The sequence below is a fragment of the Miscanthus floridulus genome, chromosome 8 (genome assembly GCF_019320115.1).
Source record: "Miscanthus floridulus cultivar M001 chromosome 8, ASM1932011v1, whole genome shotgun sequence".
NCBI lineage: Eukaryota > Viridiplantae > Streptophyta > Magnoliopsida > Poales > Poaceae > Miscanthus > Miscanthus floridulus.
Window position 1 is genome coordinate 216,713,812 of NC_089587.1, and position 22,416 is coordinate 216,736,227.

At 46.6% G+C, this 22,416-nt stretch overlaps 2 protein-coding genes, 1 long non-coding RNA gene and 1 pseudogene across 3 annotated transcripts; 3 read left to right on the top strand and 1 right to left on the bottom strand.

Annotated features, from left to right (window-relative positions):
• Positions 1-281: 281 nt before the first annotated feature.
• On the bottom strand, positions 282-1,961 carry LOC136470636 (uncharacterized). The gene is made up of 2 exons (XM_066468409.1): positions 1,158-1,961; positions 282-476 (listed from the first exon to the last, which is right to left on the bottom strand). Exons 1-2 carry the CDS (start codon positions 1,959-1,961, stop codon positions 282-284), a joined length of 999 nt encoding a protein of 332 aa, XP_066324506.1.
• A 4,049-nt stretch (positions 1,962-6,010) lies between these two features.
• LOC136474951 (uncharacterized) lies at positions 6,011-11,116 on the top strand. The gene is made up of 3 exons (XR_010763057.1): positions 6,011-6,308; positions 10,137-10,222; positions 10,780-11,116. It is a non-coding gene; the product is annotated as an uncharacterized lncRNA (long non-coding RNA).
• Positions 11,117-13,781: 2,665 nt separating this feature from the next.
• LOC136474952 (probable fucosyltransferase 8) lies at positions 13,782-17,879 on the top strand. Its single transcript, XM_066472514.1, has 2 exons — positions 13,782-14,190; positions 16,136-17,879. The coding sequence occupies exons 1-2, from the start codon at positions 13,911-13,913 to the stop codon at positions 17,632-17,634; spliced, it is 1,779 nt and encodes a 592-aa protein (XP_066328611.1). The 5' UTR covers positions 13,782-13,910; the 3' UTR covers positions 17,635-17,879.
• Positions 17,880-18,225: 346 nt separating this feature from the next.
• Positions 18,226-21,771, top strand: LOC136474953 (probable fucosyltransferase 8; annotated as a pseudogene).
• The last annotated feature ends 645 nt before the right edge of the window (positions 21,772-22,416 follow it).

Here is a 22,416-nt window from a genome sequence, read left to right on the forward strand (position 1 = left end):
AGCTCGTTGTAGACAAACCACTGAGTTAACATTGTTCTTTTTAAAAACTCGGTAGATACTAACCTATCCATCTTTGCTCTAGCACTAAAAGTTATGAAATTCTCGTTTGGAAGATGCACAGGCATTCTTTCTACTGCTGGATAGTGTCTATGAATATCATATCCAAACATTCTCCAACATGCATCCTGCTCACAGATATATCTACAATCAAGATATTCTTTTATCTCATTTATAGTTTTTGTTTCACCATCATACGGCGCCTGCTGGCCTCTCTTGACTCTCTATAGATAAGCCTTGCTACAATCAGCTCCTTTGGTTACATACTTGAAGAGGTACTTGATGAATGTAGTTTTATTGCACCACTCAACATTGATGTGTGCCTGATATTTTTTAAGGAGGAAGATGTTATATGGAACAACCCATCTGTTATCCATTTGGAGGCCTCCTTTGCAAACAAAGAGATTGTTCTCAGGTCTCTTGTACACAGCAAAGCCAATAGAATTAACTGTAGTTGCAGGCTGGTATGGTTTGGGAAAATGCTTGGAACACCTATTGTTCTTCATGCATGGACACCTAGGATTGGTTTGACTGCAGGGTCCATGTATCATGTGCTCTGCAACAAGAGCATAGCCTAGCGGATCATTTCTTGGATCAGGCACTTCTGCAGACACATATTTGTCTATCATTGCAGAAGTTGGATCAGATGTATCTCTTGAAGTCCAAAGGATTATGTGTGCATGTGGAAGTCCGCATTTCTAGAACTCTACAGTGTGGAGCACTACATTTTAATAGGAAATATTTAGGATGTGGAAGAGATAGTAGACAAATGGACATAGATAGAAAGGATGGTTTTGATGTCTGTAGATGACTATACCTGCGTTGCAAGGTCCAAAGGGTTTACCACATCTAATATCATGCAGAAGTTCTTCTAACTTGATGTTGAACACTCTGACAATTATATCATTCCTATCACCTAGTCTCTGTCTAGGCTCAAAGATAGCCTCAGAAATCTCTAACCATTTAGGATTACATGTAAATGTAACGAAGAAATCAGGGGGACCGTATTCTCGGCAGATAGATATACCATCATGATAATTTTGTATCATATAACGTCTACCGCCTGTATATGATGCCGGTAACACGGTCATTTTACCAACCTCACTTCCTTCTTGGGAACCTCTGCTAATAGCATCACAGATTCCTTGAATACTTTCCATCCTGATATCAGCCTGATGATCCACTATATATTTCAGTCTGTTTTCATCGACGCAGGCCCGGGCATCAACCTTGGCCTGAGTTGACAATGGGCCATAACATAAATAAGGATTGGGCTCATTTCTTCGATAGTGGAACATGTAGCAGTAGTAATCTTGCATGGTTAGCTTTACATGAGCATTCTGTGCTGATTGAGTGGCACCAGTGTATAAAACACCAGTCTGCCAACCATGTTCAGCATATGGAAACAACAGAGGATACTGAAGCGCCATGAAAGCAGGATGCAAAGCAGAGATTTGATCTAGATCTCCTGTCTGTTTCTGCACAATAATGTCCCGCTCAAATTCTTGACAGCTAAAATCACCAACCACAAGCATGGCCAATTGATCTGTAGTTGGTAAACTGTACTGAGACGGATCTCCTTTTTTTGGACCAACAATGTGAATGACAAAATCTTCAGCCTCATTGCCTGCTAATCTGTCCCTGGCCATTCTAAATTGCTTTGCAAACAAATTATGTTCATCCAACATATCAACCAAAGATTGTACAATAGTAGGATCTAGATCTGATGCTATTGTGTCTTCATGTTCTAATGAGGCAATTCTGTTCTCAACCTCGGCTGATGTATCATACACATATAGCTGAATAAATTTTGGAGGGCGACCATGTGGAGGTATCAAAGAGCCGATGCGGTGATGAATCTGTCCACAAATTTTAAAAACCGGAGGACCCCTGCCATCATTCATGGTTCGATCTATATTGGCTCCCATAGAGGTGAATGCAAAAAGACAATTGTAGCGTCTTATATTCTTCATAAACTTGTTAGAGACCGATCCTCCATCAAATCTTGCCAAAGACACTAAGGGTTTAGGCCTAGGAAGGAACGGAGGAATAATAATTCTGCCTCCTTTACAGCACTTGTTGTAAATAAGTGATCCAGAAGAGGTGCGTGCTTCTTTACCAACACTTTCAGCATTCCAGAAAATGGCTTTGCAGTTAGAACACTGCTGTGCAGGTGGTCCATGGTATGATCTCCCAGGATAAGAAACTGGTTTATGCATATGTAAGAGAGAGTTAAACATGGACGAGTTAGGTACCCGTAGGTAGGCCTGGTGATGATGGAAAAGATAGATGCAGCATACGAAGGTACGGCCTTTACCTTTAAGAGCCTCTACGAAATCATCATCGAACTGAGCACACTCTAAGCTAGCACTATATGCTGAGGCTGCACCTATACACAGGGTATAGGATTGAACGATATTGTAGGCCAGAGTCATGAAAACATCATTTGTTGTAAAACCTGCTGTAGTACCTCCCCAAACAAGACGATGCTGCTTTAGGAGCCTCCTCCTCTTCTGTCTACACTGCGTTGGATCAGGACTTTGAATGGGACATGACAAGTTATTTCCTGGTCGAAGGACAGAATAGATAAGAAGATTCATACAATATTCTTGCCTCATATGGGACTATACATAGTAGGCTACATACGTGGTTCTATACGGTGGGACCTCGCTGCGGCAGCAGCAGAGGCGCCTATATCCACCGAAGCATCCACTGAGTAATATAGGCAGCCACTGTTAGATAGCATAATACAGCAAAATAGTGAGGCCACTGAATATAGCAGCGGTCACTGAAAACATAGATATGTAAGCAAAATAGAGCACAGTTTACATACGTGGTTGCTGAGCAGGCATACCAGTCTGGTATTCCATAGACGATGAAGGTTGTGCGTCTTACCAGGGACATAAAACAATGAAACCATTTTTTTTTTGGAAAAAAATATTTGGAAAAAATAGTATGTGGTGTTTATGGGCCTCTAACATACATTGGATAACCCAGAATAACAGCGCACAAACAATCCGATAGTAGCAGAGAACTGCTATAACACATTCTTTGGTGCACCTTTTGTTTGCGTTGTACCTGATTCTATAACAGTTTAATGTACCGAGTACGATACGCATGAGTCTGTTAACATGCACTAGATAATCCAGAAAAACAGTACACAAACAAGCTGATAGTACCAAAGATCTGGCTTAATGGATTCCTTGACGTGCATTTTGTTGCTGTTCTAGCTAGTTCTATAAGAGCGTAATGTAGCGAATACGATCGGCATGAGTAATGGAGAAGGCAAAACATTAATATATGAAACAGGCAAGTTCAGGCACAGGCACAAATATAGATGTATAGGCAGTTCGTGTTCATGCAGTAAGAGCGGTCGAAGCACGATAGGAGCCAAAACGACTATATAAAGAGGAAAACTGGAAGCGGGATGTACAGTGTGGAAGAAACCCAAAACAATTACATGAAGATGAGAAGTACAATATGGATGTATAAACAGTCCGATGCTGAATGAGGTGTAACTGAAGTCACCTCATTTAACATTCTTATAATTAATGGTGCGATGCGTACAATGAAAGCAGAAAAGAATACATAGGAATTGTAACCCTACAAACATGCCGACACTCAATCACGCGACAGCACGATAAGTTCATCTAACACCTGCTGCGCGAACGCTATAACAGCCGACAACGGTCTAACATCGTGGCTGGGCGCTGCCACGACCAATCTAGCAAGCTGAGCTCCTCTATTTGCAATGCAGAATAAATGACGAGCTAGATCCCTATATAATTGAAGCCCATGAACACTATAATCAAGAATAACAAATCCATATATCCCCTGTAGAACTATAAGAGCCTGCAATGCTGCTACTTCGTAGGCCACGGCAGGATCCACAGCAGGCTCAGCCCAGAAAAAGAGTGTTGTTGAGGGTCCCTGGACCATACCGGTGGTCAATTCAACCTCTATACCGTATATATCTTTCCCATCCTGTACCATCTCATGTATATAGGATACATAAGGTAGGCAGCACCGGCAAGCAACTTCTTGCAACATAGCTACGTAGGACAAATTGATAAAAAACATATCTAACACACCGAGCGAAATTAGCAGTCCAAATCTGGGCACACTTTTTTGGTTGCTGCCTCTGTCTGCCAGGCACAAATATGTAGGGCCGTTTAAAAACAGAAGATAATTTGAAAATCAGTTTGCAAGACCCTTTTTTTGGCAAATAAAAGACAACAACCGATCTTCAAACAGTTCCGACAACCGTACGCGTCCTTTGAACGATTTTGCAAACGGGCCAGAAGAGCAAAGGAATATCAGTTTCATAACATAGCACAAACAATGAGAAAACAAAGAAACATATACACTGAACAAAGCATGTAATACCTGGAAGCTAAGATAGTCCAATAAGAGCGTATCTCAGCTAGGCAGATATCCAATTGAGCACCAGGAACAACAACGACAGCAATGTTCGGCCAACGACACCTTTGAACAACAATGATGCGAACCTGCGTCAAAGAGTTTTGAGACCAAGCCATCAGAACCAGGCAAATCAACAGATCCATCTATAAGCAAACATAGCAGAACAGATATACACAAGCCGCATTAGGCTAGAGGGGATCGAGTGCGACAGAGGCGAGAACGTACGCACGAAATTAGGCAAGCTCAGCGAAGCAGGCGAGGTAGGAGCAAACAGCGGCGTTGTCCCTGAGCGCGTCCACCTTTCCCCCCTTTCCAACCCCTCTCCCCCCTGCTTCCCCCTCCCGTCGAAAACCCCCCCCCCCCCCCCCCCCGAATCTGCCAGACGCGGCGCACCCGGAGGAAGAACGCGAGCAGGAAGACCGGCGCAGATAGGAGGTGCGAAGCGAAATCTTAGGAAGAACAAAGACGAAGAAGAAGACCTCCGCCGGAGCAGACAGGAGGCGCGACGGCAAACCCTAGGAAGAACAAAGAGGAAGACGAAGAGCTCCGACGAGGACGGCGACAACAGAGGAGCGGGCCGTGGAGGAAGAAGTAGGAGAAAAAGAGCGAGGAAAGCGGTCGGGCCGAGAAGGACGAGGACCGACCCTGCAGCTCGAAGACAGCCGAAAACTCAGGGGAAGAAACCCGATCGAGGAGAAACCGATGCGCTTCACAATGGAGCTCAAGGACATCAGAAGCTAATGGATTCTTAGGAACCCGTGGTAAGAAGCTGGAAACGAAGAGGTAAAGCAAAAACCAAAGCTGATTAACAAAATCATGAGCCTTGAGACCGCGATCGCACGGTCGAAAACATTTTCACCGACGTGGACGGTGGTTCCTTCGGGAAACCACCGCGGGCTTGTTTAGGTAAATAAGAGTTTTATTTAGAGTATTAAGGATCTGATAAATCTATTTAGATTAGGATTCATATTCTATATTGCTTTAGACGCGAACTATATTAACAGGGACGTGTTATATATATATAAGTCCGGCCACAGGAAACTCCCCGTTACTTCGTAGCTAGAGGGAGACGGAAAAAATGAACGAAAGAAAAACGGAATTTCTATTCATTAGTCGGCTGTTTTATTCTTCCTCGTCGGTCGGAATTTTTTTCTGGGCTGGTTTGTTTCTGTGGGTTCTTGTTCAGCCCGTTTATTGATTTCGTCAAGACGAAGCTTTTATGTTTTCTCTATCGGGTCTAAGGCCCGTTTAGTTTCTAAGCCAAAAACCAAAAATTTTCAAGATTTTTTGTCACATCAAATCTTACGACACATGTATGAAGTACTAAATATAGACGAATAAAAAACTAATTATATAGTTAGCCGAGAAATCGTGAGACGAATCTTTTAAGCCTAAATAATTCATAGAATAATTTTTGCTAAATAAAAACGAAAATACTATAGTAGCCAAAGCCAAAAATTTTCGGAACTCAACGGGCCTGAATGCACGCTCGATTATCCGATACGCAGTTATCTTTTCGAACTCCGCGCCTAACCTTTCCTCTCTCTCTCTTCCTCTGAAATATCCTCCGCACTCCTCCCCCCCTTGCGCTTCCTGTTCATCTTCCAGAAGCCGGGGGAGGCGCTGCTTTGGCGGCAGCCGCAGGAGTGCCTAGTTTAGCGCTTCTCCCCTATCCCCTGAATCGAGTTTTGGTTTTCATTTTCACCGTTTGTGTTTTGGTCTCTGTCGATTCATCGCTTCCCCTAAACCGTCCGGTGGAAGATCTCGTTCGCCTGGTCCATCCCGGCTGGTGGGGAGAGCTCGTTCGTGCTTCTGTTTTCTCTGCGCAGGTACTCTTCCCCTACCCGAATCCTATCTGCTTGTAGTTTGCTTCCGTTCGTTTCTGAATCCCTCCCCTGAAATATGCAAAAAAAACTGATTCTCAGATCCCTAATCTGTGTGCTATGATCTAAGTTAGCTTGGATCTGTAGTGTTTTTAGTGTTCACGGTGGTTTGGATTTTGTTTCGGTATTCTAGTTTCAGTTTTAGTTACTGAACCCATCCAGTTTTTGTTACTGAATCCATCCTGATTCAGTTGTTCAGGTTATTGAGTTTCAGTTGTTGCTTGTGCGCTCGGCATCTGCGCTGCTATCCGATCCATTGCATTGCATTGCATGGATCCTGTTTATTTTTAATTTTCGTGAACGAGCTTGCTGTGACTGTACGTGTGTGAGAGGAAGAATAAATAAACAAGGAGAGGAGATCATCGGTCATCAGCTTCAGTACGAGTGGTGTGCTTTGTGTCTGTGTGTGTGTGAGATTAGCTACCTATGCATTATATTGACAAATAATTATTGTTGCTATACTGCTGCTAAATATTGAGAACCATGATGAGTATTGCTTTTATCATTCATTTCATTGGAATATTGGATCAAATTTTGTGCTTATGGCTTATATAGTAGCATTTAGCAATACAAGGGGATATCCCTTGGTGTATGCTTTTCGCGGACGATGTAGTGCTAGTTGATGAAAGCCGGACAGGAGTGAATCAGAAACAGTAGTGCTAGTTGATGAAAGCCGGACAGGAGTGAATCAGAAACTGGAGTTATGGCGGGAGACTTAGGAGTCCAAAGGTTTTAGACTCAATAGAACTAAAACTGAGTATATGAGATGTGACTTCGGCACTACTACTCGGGAGGAGGAAGATATTAGTTTGGAAGGTCAAGTAGTGCCTAGGAAGGATACATTTCGATATTTAGGATCAATGCTACAGAGAAACAGGGATATTGATGAAGATGATATTGATGAAGATGTTAGCCATAGAATCAAAGCAGGGTGGATGAAGTGGCGCCAAGCATCTGGTGTCCTATGTGACAAAAGGGTACCACAGAAGCTAAAAGGCAAGTTTTATAGAACGGCGATTAGACCTGCTATGTTGTATGGTGCAGAATGTTGGCCTATGAAAAGACGACATGTTCAACAGATAAGTGTCGCGGAAATGCGTATGTTGCGTTGGATTTGAGGTCATACAAGAAGGGATCGAGTTCGGAACGATGATATACGTGATAGATTGGGGGTAGCACAAATTGAAGAAAAGCTTGTCCAACACCGGTTGAGATGGTTTGGACATGTCCAACGGAGACCTCCAGAGGCACCGGTGCGTAGTGGAATCCTAAGCCAGGACAGTAACGTGAAGAGAGGCAGAGGAAGACCGAAGTTGATTTGGGTAGAGGCAATAAAAGGAGACTTGAAAGGATGGAATATACCCAAAGACTTAGCCTTAGATAGGAGTGCTTGGAAAACAGCTATTCACGTGCCTGAACCTTGATTGCTTCTGCTGGGTTTCAACTCTAGCCTACCCTAACTTGTTTGGGACCTAAAGGCTTTGTTGTTGTTGTTGTTGTTGTTGGCAACTGATACTACTATTTCGTATGTTATCTATTTTTGGAGGCGCCACTGCATCATATATATTTTATTCAGCAGCAGTTTGACTCTGTTCTTTTTTATTTTGTCCCTAGTCCACAGTGGCATGTTGCCTCTCTCTGTCTAGTTTCATTGCGAGAAATTAGCCATGTTTTGCTCCCACAAGCAGAAATTTTGTTTAGGTTGTGTACATAAGTACATTAGGATGACAGTGGTTCGGTGAGTTAGAGAAAATTCATAGTAGTATCTGACTGAGCCGAGTGTGGTTTCATTCCCTGTGCAATGTAACTTTCATGATACAACAATCTACATTTATAATTCATTGCATGCTTGCCTGTTGTGCTTTGTTTTTTATGGTTGTTAGTTCCTTCTATTATTTTCCTTTTAGCTTCAGTTTCATGCATGCTCGGCCCATTAGCGGATGGGTAGCTGTAGCTCAGTTGCAGATCCATGTCTCACTGGTTTGTACCTGAGCCTTACCCACAATGTGGGTTCGAAGCAGCCTCTCCGCAGATTTTGTAGGGGAAAGGCTTGTCTCGGTTTATCCCTTCCCCAGACCCCACTCATGTGGGAGCCTCCGGCACTGGGTCTGCCCTTTTTTTTAATTTTTTTTTTTCAGTTTTAGTTTAGGTTTCAGGGTACCTAGTGATGGCATCCATTGTCAAAGGATTAGAACATTTCCTTTAGCCTGTGTGCTTGCTTGCCGTTTTTATTTTTCTCGATGGATCTAGCAACGGCATCCCATACCCCATGTGCTCAGGCTTTTTTCACCTCGTCTCAGGAGAAATGGTCTGATTAGATCTGTGTGCACACGTTCCTTGCTACCCTTGTTTGGTGACATGCTTATCGCCGTACTAAATCTACTTGCATGCTAGGTGGCATAGTGTAGATGTTTTAGTTCAGGTTTCAGGGTACCTAGACTTTAGTTTCAGTTTAGTTATCGCTTCAGTTTTTAGTTTACTTTTGTTTTATTTTAGTTTAGCATTTCATTGTTTGTTCAGGTTTCAGAGTATGTAGAATTTTGGTTCAGGTTATATATTCAGTATAAGTTCCTGTATTTTCTCTCAATCTTCAGTTTCCATGAAAATTTTTTAGTTATAATGTATCAGTTTTAAATTTTCTTTGGAACTCAGTTTTTAGTGGTTCAGTGATTTACAGAAAATTCGTAGTAGTAGCAACTCTTTTGGTTCAGTCTTGTAGAATCTATGTTCAAGTTTTGGTTAAGATCAGTGTAGCCTATTTTCATTCAAAGTTCAGTTTTCAGTCTTACTTTAGAGTAGAATTTACTTTTGTGCAGAGTCTGTCAGCTTTTCTTCACTGGCTTTGTGTAGCTAATGCAGACTCTGATCGAATAGATAAGCACTATCACTCACATTAACACATTTCAGGAATGTCTTGTTCTGAAAATCTCAGTTCTAGAACCACAAAAGGTGAGCTAGATTTTCTTTTTTTAGTAGTGAATAGTGATGGACAATTGTTTCCTGGAGAGTTCAACAAAAGCCACTTGAAGTTTGACTTCCTGTTCCTGATAAGTGATAGCAACCAGTCGGATAGAACATATCAAGATAACTGAAATTTCAGGGCTCATATTGTGCAACCTAATGCAAAACTTTATTTGGTTTTGCTTGCATACAAGTATAAAGATCTGGAGTTTTTTTTCTGTTTGAGTTTTGACACTATATGGCTTTCCAAAAGCTTAACTGGTCCCAGAACTATTTTTTCATTAATTTGCAAATAGAGTTGCACTACAATTTTGCAAATGTCTATCTGGATGAAAAAGTATGGCTTGTCGAACTGCAGTTTTGGTTTTCCCTCTGTCCATAACTGAATTCTTTTGACATAGATAGCTTTGTTCAGGTTGACCATGACTCTTTTTTTTTGACATTGAGTCTGTTCTGCTGTGTTGCAACAACTCAATGTTAACTTTTGTTGTATTGGCCTTTCCCTTTGAGAAAATTGATCACAGTTTTTTTTCTAATGGGAAAATTACGGACTTCCGGCCTTTGATTTGAGAAAGGGAGAATGTGAGAAGCATGAGAGATCAGATTGCCTGCATCTCATTTCACAAATTCTCATTTAAGTTTTGGTTTAGTTTTGTAGAATGTAGGTTCAGTAATATTTTACATACGCCAGCTGTAGCTTGCTGCTACTTTCTGGAAGATAGTCGGGCTGCAATTTCCTTTCTGAAGTTTCCTATTCTGCTTCCCTCTCTTTTCAGTTATGCAGCTTGTTTCCTGTCTCCATCTGTTATGCAGGTACCCCAGATAGCAGTAGCAGCAAGCTAGCAACCAGCAGCATATAACAAGTGTTGGTCATCAGCTTTGCTTTGGAAAACTAGGAGGTCTTAATTCTTTTTGCAAACTCCTCAACTTTTAATTTATGATTGCTGGGATGTTCTTCTTTAATTATCAGTAGTGCTATGGTAAAATTCACCAAGTTGCTGTTTATTTTGTTTTACTCAGTGTCTATGGTAACATAAGATTTTGTCTAACGATAGTTTTGTATAGATCATCTGCCCATAGGCTGCCATGGTATTAGTAACTTGGTTGTAATAACTACACTTTCCTTCCCATTAGTTCACTATCAGTAGTAATAGGAGTAGAGGACATGGGGTGATTTGTGGTGATTCTGTGAGGTAGTTTTTATACATTCCAGGATTCTCTGCTTCATACATATGAGTGATATCTCAACTGAACTTTCACTATTTGGATAGCGGCCAGTACTTCTTTCGAATAGAATTCTATAGCGTGTTGTGAAAACTGTAAATAACTTACACTGATTGGAGAGTTAGCCATATTTTCTCTAGGCCTAGCATGAGACCATCTTCTTCTACGGTAACATAAAAAAAAATCAGTGTCTGTATTCTCCTAATAAAGTCTAATATATCAATTTCTGCAGGTACTGACACAGAAAAGCTTGGCCTTATCCAAGTGGCAAGCCTTATAGAGTCATCGGCAAAGAAGGGGACTACAGAGCTCAATCTCCAGGATAAGCTGGTGGACCAAGTTGAGTGGCTCCCTGTCTCGCTTGGAAAACTACTGGATGTCACTGAGCTTGATCTATCTAAGAATAGGATCATGGCACTCCCATCAACAATTGGTAGCCTTAGATACTTGACAAAGCTTCGATTCACATGTTGTGCCACCGACCTGTGTTCGTACGTACCGGCTACATGTGCATGTGTCCTGTTCCGACTAGTTGAAAACAATCGACAGAAACACCAACCCGTTTTCGTACGTACCGGCTACATGTGTACGTGTCCTACTCCGACTGGTTGAAAACAATCGACTGAAACACAAACAAAAATCAGTCGATTGTTGAGTAGTCACTTAAAAAAATGGCTCTTTATTATTAGGGATAGATACGAGAAGCATAACCTCTGTTCGTTCCTCTTCTTCGGAAGAAACTTGGGGAAAATACGATGGAAACAAGTCGACCATCATACACAGGTGCAGGTACGGCCCAATACAGCAGTGGGCCACCACAGAAGTGCCCCGCACGATCCCATCATCTCATGTTTATATTGGGCTTTTTATACACGGGCTTGGGCCTGCGAGCACGCGCCGCGACGCCGGGTGGTCATGGCGCCCCCGCCGCCACAGAGGTTCTTGGTCCTGGCCCCCTTGCCGCGCGGCAAGGGTTCCGGCGTTCCGCCTCCTCCCATGCACTGATGCACCCGTGGTTGACGGTTCCGTCTTCCGTGCTTCCAGCGGTCCGGCCAAGTTTCTGCCATGTTCGAACCAGTAACCACCGACACCGACGCGCGCGGCGAAAGGGCTATCCATCCCTTCACCTGTTCTCTCTGTCCTACACACAGTGGAAGTTGCCAGGCGCCAAGCGGCAAGCCATGTGGCAGTCGGCACCTTGGGCAGCGACATGATGCGGTCCTGTCACGCTCCCTGTAGCCAGACAGTAAAATTGGTGGGGGTCAAAGTCGTTGGTCTCAGTGTCTCACAGATAGCTCCACTTCCAGGTCCAGGCGTCCAGGCGGCGTTGCAATGCGTTCTTGCAATTATGCTCGCTCACCGACGAGACAGACACGATGATGAAACCACGCGGCAGCAGCATCTGATGGTGCGTGATCGCGTACAAGCTGAACTAATTATGCGTAGCTGCGCTTATGTTGACGGACATCGGCCCTTCCGTCTTTTTCAGTTTATTTTATTTTTATTTTTCTCTCACAAAAAATTAGGCAGAACAATATATTTTTATTCAATGAAACGAACGGGGCCATTCTTCGTTAGTGTACTCTGCAAGTTTGGAAAATAGCGATGCAGCGCTGACCAGTGCACATGGTTCCTTGGATTCGTCGGGAAAAATCCTTCAGCGGCAAGCGGTAAGTGTACTGCCTCGAAACAAGCAGAGTGAATCTAGCAATGTTGTCAGTTTGTCACATGGACTCATGGACACATGGCAGATTGATCACATAGCTTCAGCTTCTGGAGACAGTCTCCGCACTTCTGTACTGCATTTGTGATTGTGCAATGGCCGTCTGATGGACACCTCACGCTGAGTGAAAATGACACAACTAAGCCGCGAAGCATAGTGCAGCCCCAGCTCACAGCTGCCCCGTACCTACACAACAAGTCGCCTATGTGGCTATGTGCAGCCTGAGACCCTGAGTCCCTGATGGTGATGGCGACGGACGAGTTTTATGACGTTGAAGTATTCAAGAAGTATATATACACACGAATACGGTCACTTTGTCAAGAATGGCTGAAAGGAAGTATACATACGTACTGCACCACTAGAATAGGGTTGATTCTGTCATTTTCGCAGCTCGTTAGCGTTGAAGGATTCAGATGTCCACTCCACCTACCCACCACCATTGAACTAAGCTCCAATAATAGAGTCGATGCTAGCTGATCTGCGATTTAGGAGCCCATGAAAACGAAGTAAACCTCTATGGAAGAATCAAATCACATGTCCTTGCGAAGCCGTCCTGTCCCGATGAACCCAATCTCACAAAAACTAGTGACGAGATAGAAGTGCAGGACGTCACGAACTACCAAAACCATGTGGGGGACTGGGGGTAGCGGAGGAAGAAACCCCCAGCGCGCGCATGGCAGCATGGCCTTGATCGGAGTTCGGAGAACGGAGATGGAGCTAACAATTCCTGCAAAGGAGAAAGGACAGTGCGGGCAATTTGACAGTTGTGACTTGTGACCCTGCAACCTGCAGAAGCGTACAGCATAGCATGTGTACACATGCCCTTCCTTCAGAGTTCAGAGTCCCAAATGCGGCATCGTGCTGCACATTTCCTGCTTTCTACAAAGTCAGGGAGTGTCCGTTCCAAAAAAAAAATGAATAAGAAGAAAGATCCAAATACCATACCTTTTTTTGACAAGAATTTCAGTACGGATAGTTCGATTACCGCCCATGTTTGTAAGCAGGGATGACTCAGATGTGTTACTTCAGAATAAAATACAGAGTCAAAAGATGAACATTGGAGGACGAGAATATTAGTACTTAGAAAGTTACAGTTAGGCTAGAAAGAGCAAACACTTTTCTATGGAACCGGCGGAAGCAATAAAAATTTGTTCCTCGATCGTTCCCATCACAGTGACCCACAAACTAACTAATTCAACGATAAGCAAACCTAACACTCCCGCGCGAGTACACACAGCAGTTAAGTACTCGCAAATGCGAATTAGCGAATAGAATAAGTGGTGTGCGTTGCAGAATCCAACGAGTTACGGAATAGTGCTCCCGATGTATGATCGTTGATCGGGCACACGTCGGCGTCACGCCCGGGGGGCCTACCAGCGTCCTGTTCGTTTGGATTTGTTTAACTTATAATTCATAGCTGTCGACTAGTTTGATATGAGAGAAAAATATTATTGTCATGACTTATAAGTACGACCCAGCAAACAGGCTGTAGGTTGACCTGCTCCAAGCCTCCAACTCCAAGCCTCCAAGGAGGAGGAGAGAAGCCGGCACAAGCAAGCCGTCAACACACGGATCAAAACGAGAGTTTTTAGTTAACAAGAGGCAGCAGTCGGAGCAGGCCACGGAGTTGGGAGAGGGAGATGGACGTGAAGCGGTCGCGGAGCCCTCGGGCTCCGGCCGAGGACGACAAGAAGCGTGCCGGCGGGTGGCGCGGCTCCGGCGTCCGCCCGGAGATGGTGCTCGTCGGCTTCCTCCTCACGCTGCCCCTCCTCTTCCTCGTCTTCGGCGGCCGCTGGGGCAGCAGCTCCTTCCCTTCGTCGTCCTCGTCGTCGTCTGCTACCTCCTCTCCGCCGGTCGTCTCCAAGCCCGTCGCCCGCCACGTGGACGCCGGCGACCGCGGCGCGACACCTCAGGGCCAAAGTAAGCTTCTTGCGTCCTGTCCTCTGCACTCCGTTTTGGCCTGTGAATTTCGGGGATCACGTCGCACGTTGGCTCGTTGACCGGAGGCCGTGCGTGGGAACTGGGAATTCTCGCGTTTCCCGCCCCCGATTCTCAGACGGGGTTGGCCGTTGGCCTATGAACGGGGAGACGCTGTCGTATGCAATTCTCCCCGCCTTTCTGTTCGTCAATGGCCAAGCGCGAATTGGCGTTTTGTCAGGAGGTAGCTCAGCGTCCGATTCTAGAAGACGTCATCGTTGATTCGTTCGTGGTACTTTGTATGGTACGCTGGCATTATGGCCAATTGGCCATGGCGGAGCACACCGCGCATTAATCAGATCACATGAATTCTGCGTCCGGAGTTGTGATCGAATCGCTGATCTGCCCACTTCATGAACGAGCAGTTTTTTTGGGGGCCAGGATCGAAAATTCAGATCCGACTTTGCTGCGTGCAGCAACACTGCAACAGAGGCGATCCTGTTTGTTGTGTCAGCGACTCAGCGTGTGGGAGGCGTCGCGATGCCATCACGCCGGTGCATGATGCATCACTGGCTCACTGCCCGGATCTTGTCCTGCCTGGCTGCCTCGCTAGTCGTCACAGTTCCTTCCAAAGGCTTCTGCGCGTGTTCTGCTCTTCTAGATGGGCCCAGGTTTTGCTTGAGTGGTCCCTGGATTTAGGACACCAAACTGTTAAAAAAGTAGCCTTAACCAAGGCCTTATTATGGTAATGTACTGTTTTTTAAAGAAAATACTAAGTACTACTGTATCCAAGTCCAAATAAAGTGTCGCTGCCCACTGTTAGGAAGTGATGAATTGCACTTTATTGCCTGCCGCATTTTGTTGCTACCGTATTTAGTAGAGAATGAGACTTTTTTTTTTGCTACCATATTTAGTTGAGAATGATACATGAGTGCTTGTGTTTCTCTCTTTCTTCTTTTTACTAATCACAAAACAGACGTAGACACAGTACATCCTACCCTTACAGAAACAACTTTGAATGACTCAGCCGACACATCTTAAGGTGGATGAATGGCAAATTTGGTTTGCTTGTCAGCTTTTCTTGCCTAGCCAAGGTGAGCCTTGCCAGCGGAAGCAAGACAAATCCACTCACCCAGGCTAGAAAGGGAAATCCTCACTTGCACAAATAATAAGGCAGGTGAGGAAGGGATCCAAACACATCTCACCTATGGTTTATCGAGGCAAGGTGAACACTAGTTCAGAGTTTCTATAGACATCTTGTTGCTGACAAGCACGTTGCCTACCACTAAAAGATCGATGTTGTTAAATCCTAGAATAAAGAAACGTGATCATTCGTGTAGAATCGAGCTCCATCAACCCATACAGCTGATCTAAAAAGATGCTAGGGGCTTTAGTTTATGCATTCTTAGATTTTGAAGTGAATGGTTTTGGCTTTGTTCTCAAGTCTGATTTCTTGTTGACTATAAGCTCAATGGCCCTGTTTCTGGCCAGAATATGAAGCATCTAGCCCATTGCTTTCAGGAAAAGAAAGATATGTGGGCCTTTCTTATGTGGTTGTGAAGAATGAAACGATTGATCATAAGACAACACCATATATGTAGTCATTCAAATAGAGAAAGTAACATTTAAATTTCCAGAATCCGTGCTGCTGCGTATGCCTTTTTTTTTACCGCATTTTAGTCCATATATATCCACTAGTACTTTTCTGATTACCGTCATAAAGATTATCAAAGTTGGTTGCAAAAATAAAATTATAGAGTTAAAAAAAAGTGATGGCATGTAGCCCCAAAGACCCACTTGTGAGCCTCACATTGGGCCAAAATCTTCAATTTACACATGTTTGCAATAAATTTCCATTTTCCCTTCATTCTTCGACTCATTTTTTTGAAACATCATTCTTCGACTCATCTCTGATAACCCATTCATTCACTTAAATTATTCTCTGCAGAACCTGTTGCTCTGAAAAACGTCTCTGCATCGACGGCAACATCTGTGTCCCAGGATAAGCTTCTGGGCGGATTACTGTCCGCGGCATTCGACGAATCCTCCTGCCAGAGCCGCTACAAATCGAATCTGTACCGGAAGCCATCCCCTTTCCCGCTGTCCCCCTACCTGGCGCAGAAGCTGAGGAAGTACGAGGCGTACCACAAGAAGTGCGGCCTGGGGACGAAGCGCTACCGGCGGGCCGTGAAGCAGCTCAAGGCCGGGCGCAACGCCGACAACTCAGAGTGCAAGTACGTGGTGTGGTTCCCCTGCAATGGCCTGGGCAACCGCATGCTCACCATCGCCTCCACCTTCCTCTACGCGCTGCTCACCGACCGGGTGCTGCTCCTGCACGTCTCGGCGGAGCAGGAGGGCCTCTTCTGCGAGCCGTTCCCGGGCAGCTCGTGGGTGCTCCCGCGCAACTTCCCGCAGAACAACCCGCACAAGCTCCACATCGGCGCGCCGGAGAGCTACGCCAACATGCTCAAGAGCAACGTCGTCCGCAACGACGTCGACCCCGCCAGCGTGCCGGCGTCGTCGCTGCCTGCGTACGTGTACCTCCACGTGGAGCAGTTCCAGCTGAAGCTGTCGGACAACGTCTTCTGCGACGAGGACCAGGTGATGCTCGGCAAGTTCAACTGGATGATCCTCAAGTCCGACAGCTACTTCGCGCCGGCGCTGTTCCTGACGCCGATGTTCGAGGCGGAGCTCGCCAAGATGTTCCCGCAGAAGGAGGCCGTGTTCCATCACCTGGGACGGTACCTCTTCCACCCGACAAACCGTGTCTGGGGGATCATCAGGAGATACTATGAGGCGTATCTTGCCAGAGTGGACGAGAAGATCGGGTTCCAGATCCGGATCTTCCCGGAGAAGCCGATCAAGTTCGAGAACATGTACGACCAGCTGATGCGGTGCGTCAGGGAGCAGCGGCTGCTGCCGGAGCTCGGCACCGCCGAGCTGCCGCCGACGAACGCGACGGCCGACGCCGGGAACGGCAACGGGAAGGTGAGGGCGGTGCTGATCGCGTCGCTCTACTCGGGGTACTACGAGAAGATCCGCGGCATGTACTACGAGAGCCCCACCAAGAACGGGGAGATCGTGGCGGTGTTCCAGCCGAGCCACGAGGAGCAGCAGCAGTACACGTCGAACGAGCACAACCAGAAGGCGCTGGCCGAGATCTACCTGCTCAGCTACTGCGACAAGATCACGATGAGCGCCTGGTCCACCTTCGGGTACGTCGCGTACAGCTTCGCCGGCGTGAAGCCGTGGATCCTGCTCCGGCCGGACTGGAACAGGGAGACCTCCGACGTCGCGTGCGTCCGGTCCACGTCCGTGGAGCCGTGCCTGCACTCGCCGCCGATCCTCGGGTGCAGGGCCAAGAGGGACGTCGACGTGGCCGCCGTCAAGCCGTACGTCCGGCACTGCGAGGACGTCGGCTTCGGCCTCAAGTTGTTCGATAGCTAACTCTTTGAGTGGACGGACAGCTCGACGATCCAATTCCTCTTTCTAATGCACTGCGTACCTGGCCTGTGGAGTAATTTTAGGCATTTCGAGATTCGTTGTATTCGTTTACCTACCTGTAGTCCTGTACAAGTGCAACTAAAGTTGCAAAAATGGCTTTCAGTACTGTATTAAAATTCGTTCTTCAGAAGACAAATCGCATATATACACTACATAGACGGCTAGAGATGCTTCCTCCTACCTGAATTTCATTGTCATACAGATACTCACTGGAATGCAAACTGATGACGACAATGACATACGGTTATTTATTAATCCCGTTCCGCGGAGGTTCATGCGTTCCATCAGCGACCTGCCCGACCGCTTACTGCGCCCACGGCATACGTATAGGAATTAACGGCAACTCAACGGGGAATGCCAGGTGTCCATGTATACTTGTATACTGCCATGCGTCGTGCGACTCCACCAGTTGGGAGTATCCACGTGCAACGGATCCCCGGCGCGTCACATGCCTCGTCGCGCCGGGACCGGGAGCGGAGGTGACGAAACGCGCGTCACACCGTGAGGCTGGCCAAGCAAGCGCTCCCCTAGTTGTGTCATGTGTGTTGTATATGGACGGTCGGTTAGCTTGCGCAGCTGCGCGGCCGTGCTTAAACCTTGCTGGCGGGCGGATCGCTGCATCGTGCAGACATGACGCGAAGTCGTTGACTGCAGCTTGGCGATCGGCGAGGGCGCGAACGCCGCGGGGAGCGCACAAGGTGGCGATCGGCGGCGGGGAGCTCGGCTTCTGGAGGAATGGAGACGGAAGCTACAAGGCCTGGCGGTGGCGTGGGTGGCGCGCGCCGGGCCGGACGGAGGTGGTCGTCGTCGGGTGCTTGGCCACCTTGACCTTGCTCGTGCTGGTGCTCGGCGTCGGCGGCCGCGGAAGCCTGTCCGCGTTCTCGCCGCCGGAGACTACTGAGTTCGTGCAAAAGCCAGGTAACCAACTAACCATGCTAATCCGATGAGCATGTTCGCTCTTCATGAAGTGCGTGACACTCACGCATATGTCGGAACTCGCACAAATGACATTACGGTAAAGGATCATCATATGGAAGTAATTTCCGACGCAGCATGGTAATCGAACTGTTTGACAAATGAGACAAATCGAATGCAACAAATCCAGTGATCCATCACGATTTCGTGGCTTCTCTTTCGTGTATAACATATAGATACGTATTACATACTCTTGATCACCATCAAGACAACAACCTTCCCTACCCGTCTTATAGGTAGCTACAGTAATTATGAGTCGACATTCTCTTCTCTTTCTGCATGGAGAAGGATATTAGCATCTGCACGTGAAGTGAATTGTGAGATTTATTTCATTTGTATCTAATAATACTAATTTGATTTCTTTTAGACAAAGAAAACTTTATTTAAATTAGAGTTCCTAAAGACAATACACACAACTATTATAAATAAAAAGAAATAAGAAAATAAAGATGGAAGAAGAATATCTAGTATGATTAAAGCAACATAAAATTTCAGATTCAAAATACAACTGAAAACCACCATTCAACATGCTTTCCAGTCACAGAGAAAAGCTTGACGCGATTACTCTGTTCCCTTGTAATGCCCTTGTTCCAAACTGAAAGTCGTTTTAGTTTTTCTAGGTACATGGTAAAAATTGTGTATCTAGAAAAGCCAGGACAGACTTACAATTTGGAATGGAGAGAGTACTATGAAGCGAAATGGTCAAAGCCCATGAAACTCCACTATGCTTCTACAAAAGAAGGTGGTGAATAGTGCATCTAAAGCACCTTACATGCCTTCGAAGTTCAACTATCCTCAGCTAATAAACTGGTAAGAAATAACTATCAAACACAGACTATAACAAATACCATAGACTAGAAGTCCAACATTCCCTTGAGTGGTAATTGGGCGTCTTATTTCAAAAAGCTCCCATCAAATTGGAGCATCTCTTCTCCTTCTGAACAATAAAGTAACAACCCACATTAGACCTTGGGACTAAGCATGTGATCTTCCAAGACGACGCTTCCAGGTAAGAGCACGACGCTATTGACGCTGTTGTCGCCTGTCTTGCATAGAAAAAGTTTTCACCTTTAAAATCTCAACGCCTAGGGTAGTCAATTGATACTTGGTATGACTCCTCTCAAAGTGCTCTTCCGAAGGACCAAGGAAGTGATAATTTCAGTATCCATGCGTCCAAATTTATTTCTAGACCTTCGGGGACGAGTGGAATACGAAATGCTCTCCTTGTTGGCATTGGCAGTATATTGAACTCTCTGATTATAACGCTGCTCTGCTTTTGCACAAAGATGGGTGGACAAATGTTAGCAGTTTGTTTGATAGAGTGAAATAAAATTGATGTGGCATTATTATTTTTAATCGGATTTTTTAATCCATTTTCTAAAGAAAATAATTTTTGAAAAGGAACCGCTGCCGCATGGGAGTACAGCTCACAATCCGTATAAAAGTTAAGATCCTGGCGCCTTTGAATCACCAACGTTGTGCTACATGAGCTGTAATCTTGTACATGCATTTACGGAATGAACACATTTTTGTAGGCTTTTTTAGATCAGCCCATTTCTGTAGCGTAAGCCGTTCAAATAAATAATACTACGATGCAATTATCTTTGGGTGACACTAATCAAACTCATATATTGTATCATTCTCAAAAAAACTCATTTGTACCGTGCAGTTTCCGCAGCGTCACGTGTCCATGCTGATGCAGAGGCTGCAGGATTGAACGCCAAGCCCGCGCCGCCGACTCGGCGCGACCAATACCGCCTCATCGGCGGGCTCCTCTCGCCGGCCTTCGACGAGCAGTCGTGCCGTTCCCGGTACGCGTCGCCTCGCTACCGCCGTCCGTCCCCGTTCCGCCCATCCACCTACCTCCTGCGGTCCGGCCGCAACGCCGCGCGCTCCGAGTGCCAGTACGTCGTCTGGACGCCGTTCAACGGCCTGGGCAACCGCATGCTCTCGCTCGGCTCCACGTTCCTCTACGCGCTCCTCACCGACCGCGTCCTGCTCGTGCACGCGTCCCAGGAATTCGACGGCCTCTTCTGCGAGCCCTTCCCCGGCAGCTCCTGGACGATCCCCGCCGACTTCCCGATCACCGACTTCGCCGGCATTTTCACTATGTGGCCGCCGACGAGCTACAAGAACATGCGCGAGGCGGGGGCCGTAAGCGGTGACCACCGCAACGTCTCCGCCGAGACGCTGCCCGCGTACGTGTTTCTGGACCTCATCCAGTCGTTCACCGACGTCGCCTTCTGCGAGGCCGACCAGCTCGTGCTCACCAAGTTCAACTGGATGGTGATCAAGTCCGACATGTACTTCGCGGCCATGTTCTTCCTCATGCCGGCCTACGAGCACGAGCTCCAGCGGCTGTTCCCGGAGAAGGAGGCCGTGTTCCACCACCTCGCCCGGTACCTCTTCCACCCGTCCAACGACGTGTGGGGCATCGTGCGCACGTACTACGAGGCCTACCTTGCCAGGGCCGACGAGCGCGTCGGCCTCCAGGTGCGCGTCTTCCCGGAGATGCCCGTGCCATTCGACAACATGTACGGGCAGATTGTCCGGTGCTCGGACCAGGAGGGCTTGCTGCCGAAGGTTGTACAGAAGGACGGCGAGGCGAACTACTCCTCTCCGGGCGTGGCGCCGGAGAGTAGGACGAAGCTCACCTCGGTACTGGTGACGTCGCTCCTCTCCGACTACTACGAGCGCATCCAGGGCGTCTACTACGCGAACCCGACGGAGACCAGGGAGTACGTGGAGGTGCACCAACCGAGCCACGAGAGGGAGCAGCGCACGGAGGCGCGCGGCCACAACCAGAGGGCCCTGGCGGAGATATATCTGCTGAGCTTCTGCGATCGCATCGTGACGAGCGCGGTGTCGACGTTCGGGTACATCGCGCACGGGCTCGCCGGCGTGCGGCCCTGGGTGCTGCTGCGACCATCGTCCCCTGAAACGCATGCTGATCCGGCGTGCGTTCAGTCGAAGACGGTCGAGCCCTGTCTTCAGGCGCTGCCTTGACAAATGTGCGGAGCAGCAGAGGGGACTGACATTGGAGCTCTGGTGCCTTATGCCCAACACTGTGAGGACGAGCACAAAGGTCTCAAGTTGTTCCCTTAAGCCTTAGCGTTTGTTGCAGTCTGTGTAAATAAATGCATACTTCGTGTGTGCGTGGTTTGCTGTCAAAAGAACAAACTTATATCACCACAGATAGATAGGGCGCCTAAAAGGACTTTTTTTTTCTTCTCAAATACGCAAAAGATTTACGTATCATTGTAATTAAGAAGAAGAGTTTAATTGTACAAACTACACGCTTCTGATGAGCGCGCTAGGTGGTCTTACAGCTATAACTGGACATTCTTAGCAGACTATTTCAAACTTCGATATTACATACTAAATGGTATACAACCGAACTACGAGCACCGCAGCAACATACGGAGCTGGGCGTCTCCGCTGCGGGCCTAAAAGGAGTTTTACAAGTGTGTGTGTTCTGCGGATAAAAGGACCCGTTTGGATACAGGTCAACACTTGCTGGCCAAATTCTTGCCGTTGACCATGTGTAAAGAGAGCGTTTAGATTAAAGACACAGTTTGGCAAGCACTGTTTTTACGTTCGTTCACTTTGCTAGACTATCCAGTTCGATGACTTGTACAATGCCTCGGCACTTGTTACTGGCTGGACTGCTAAAATATATGATCATGGACACATAATCCTTACAGCCACCAGATTCGGCCTAATTAAACTCCAAATGAAAAAGTCAGAGCC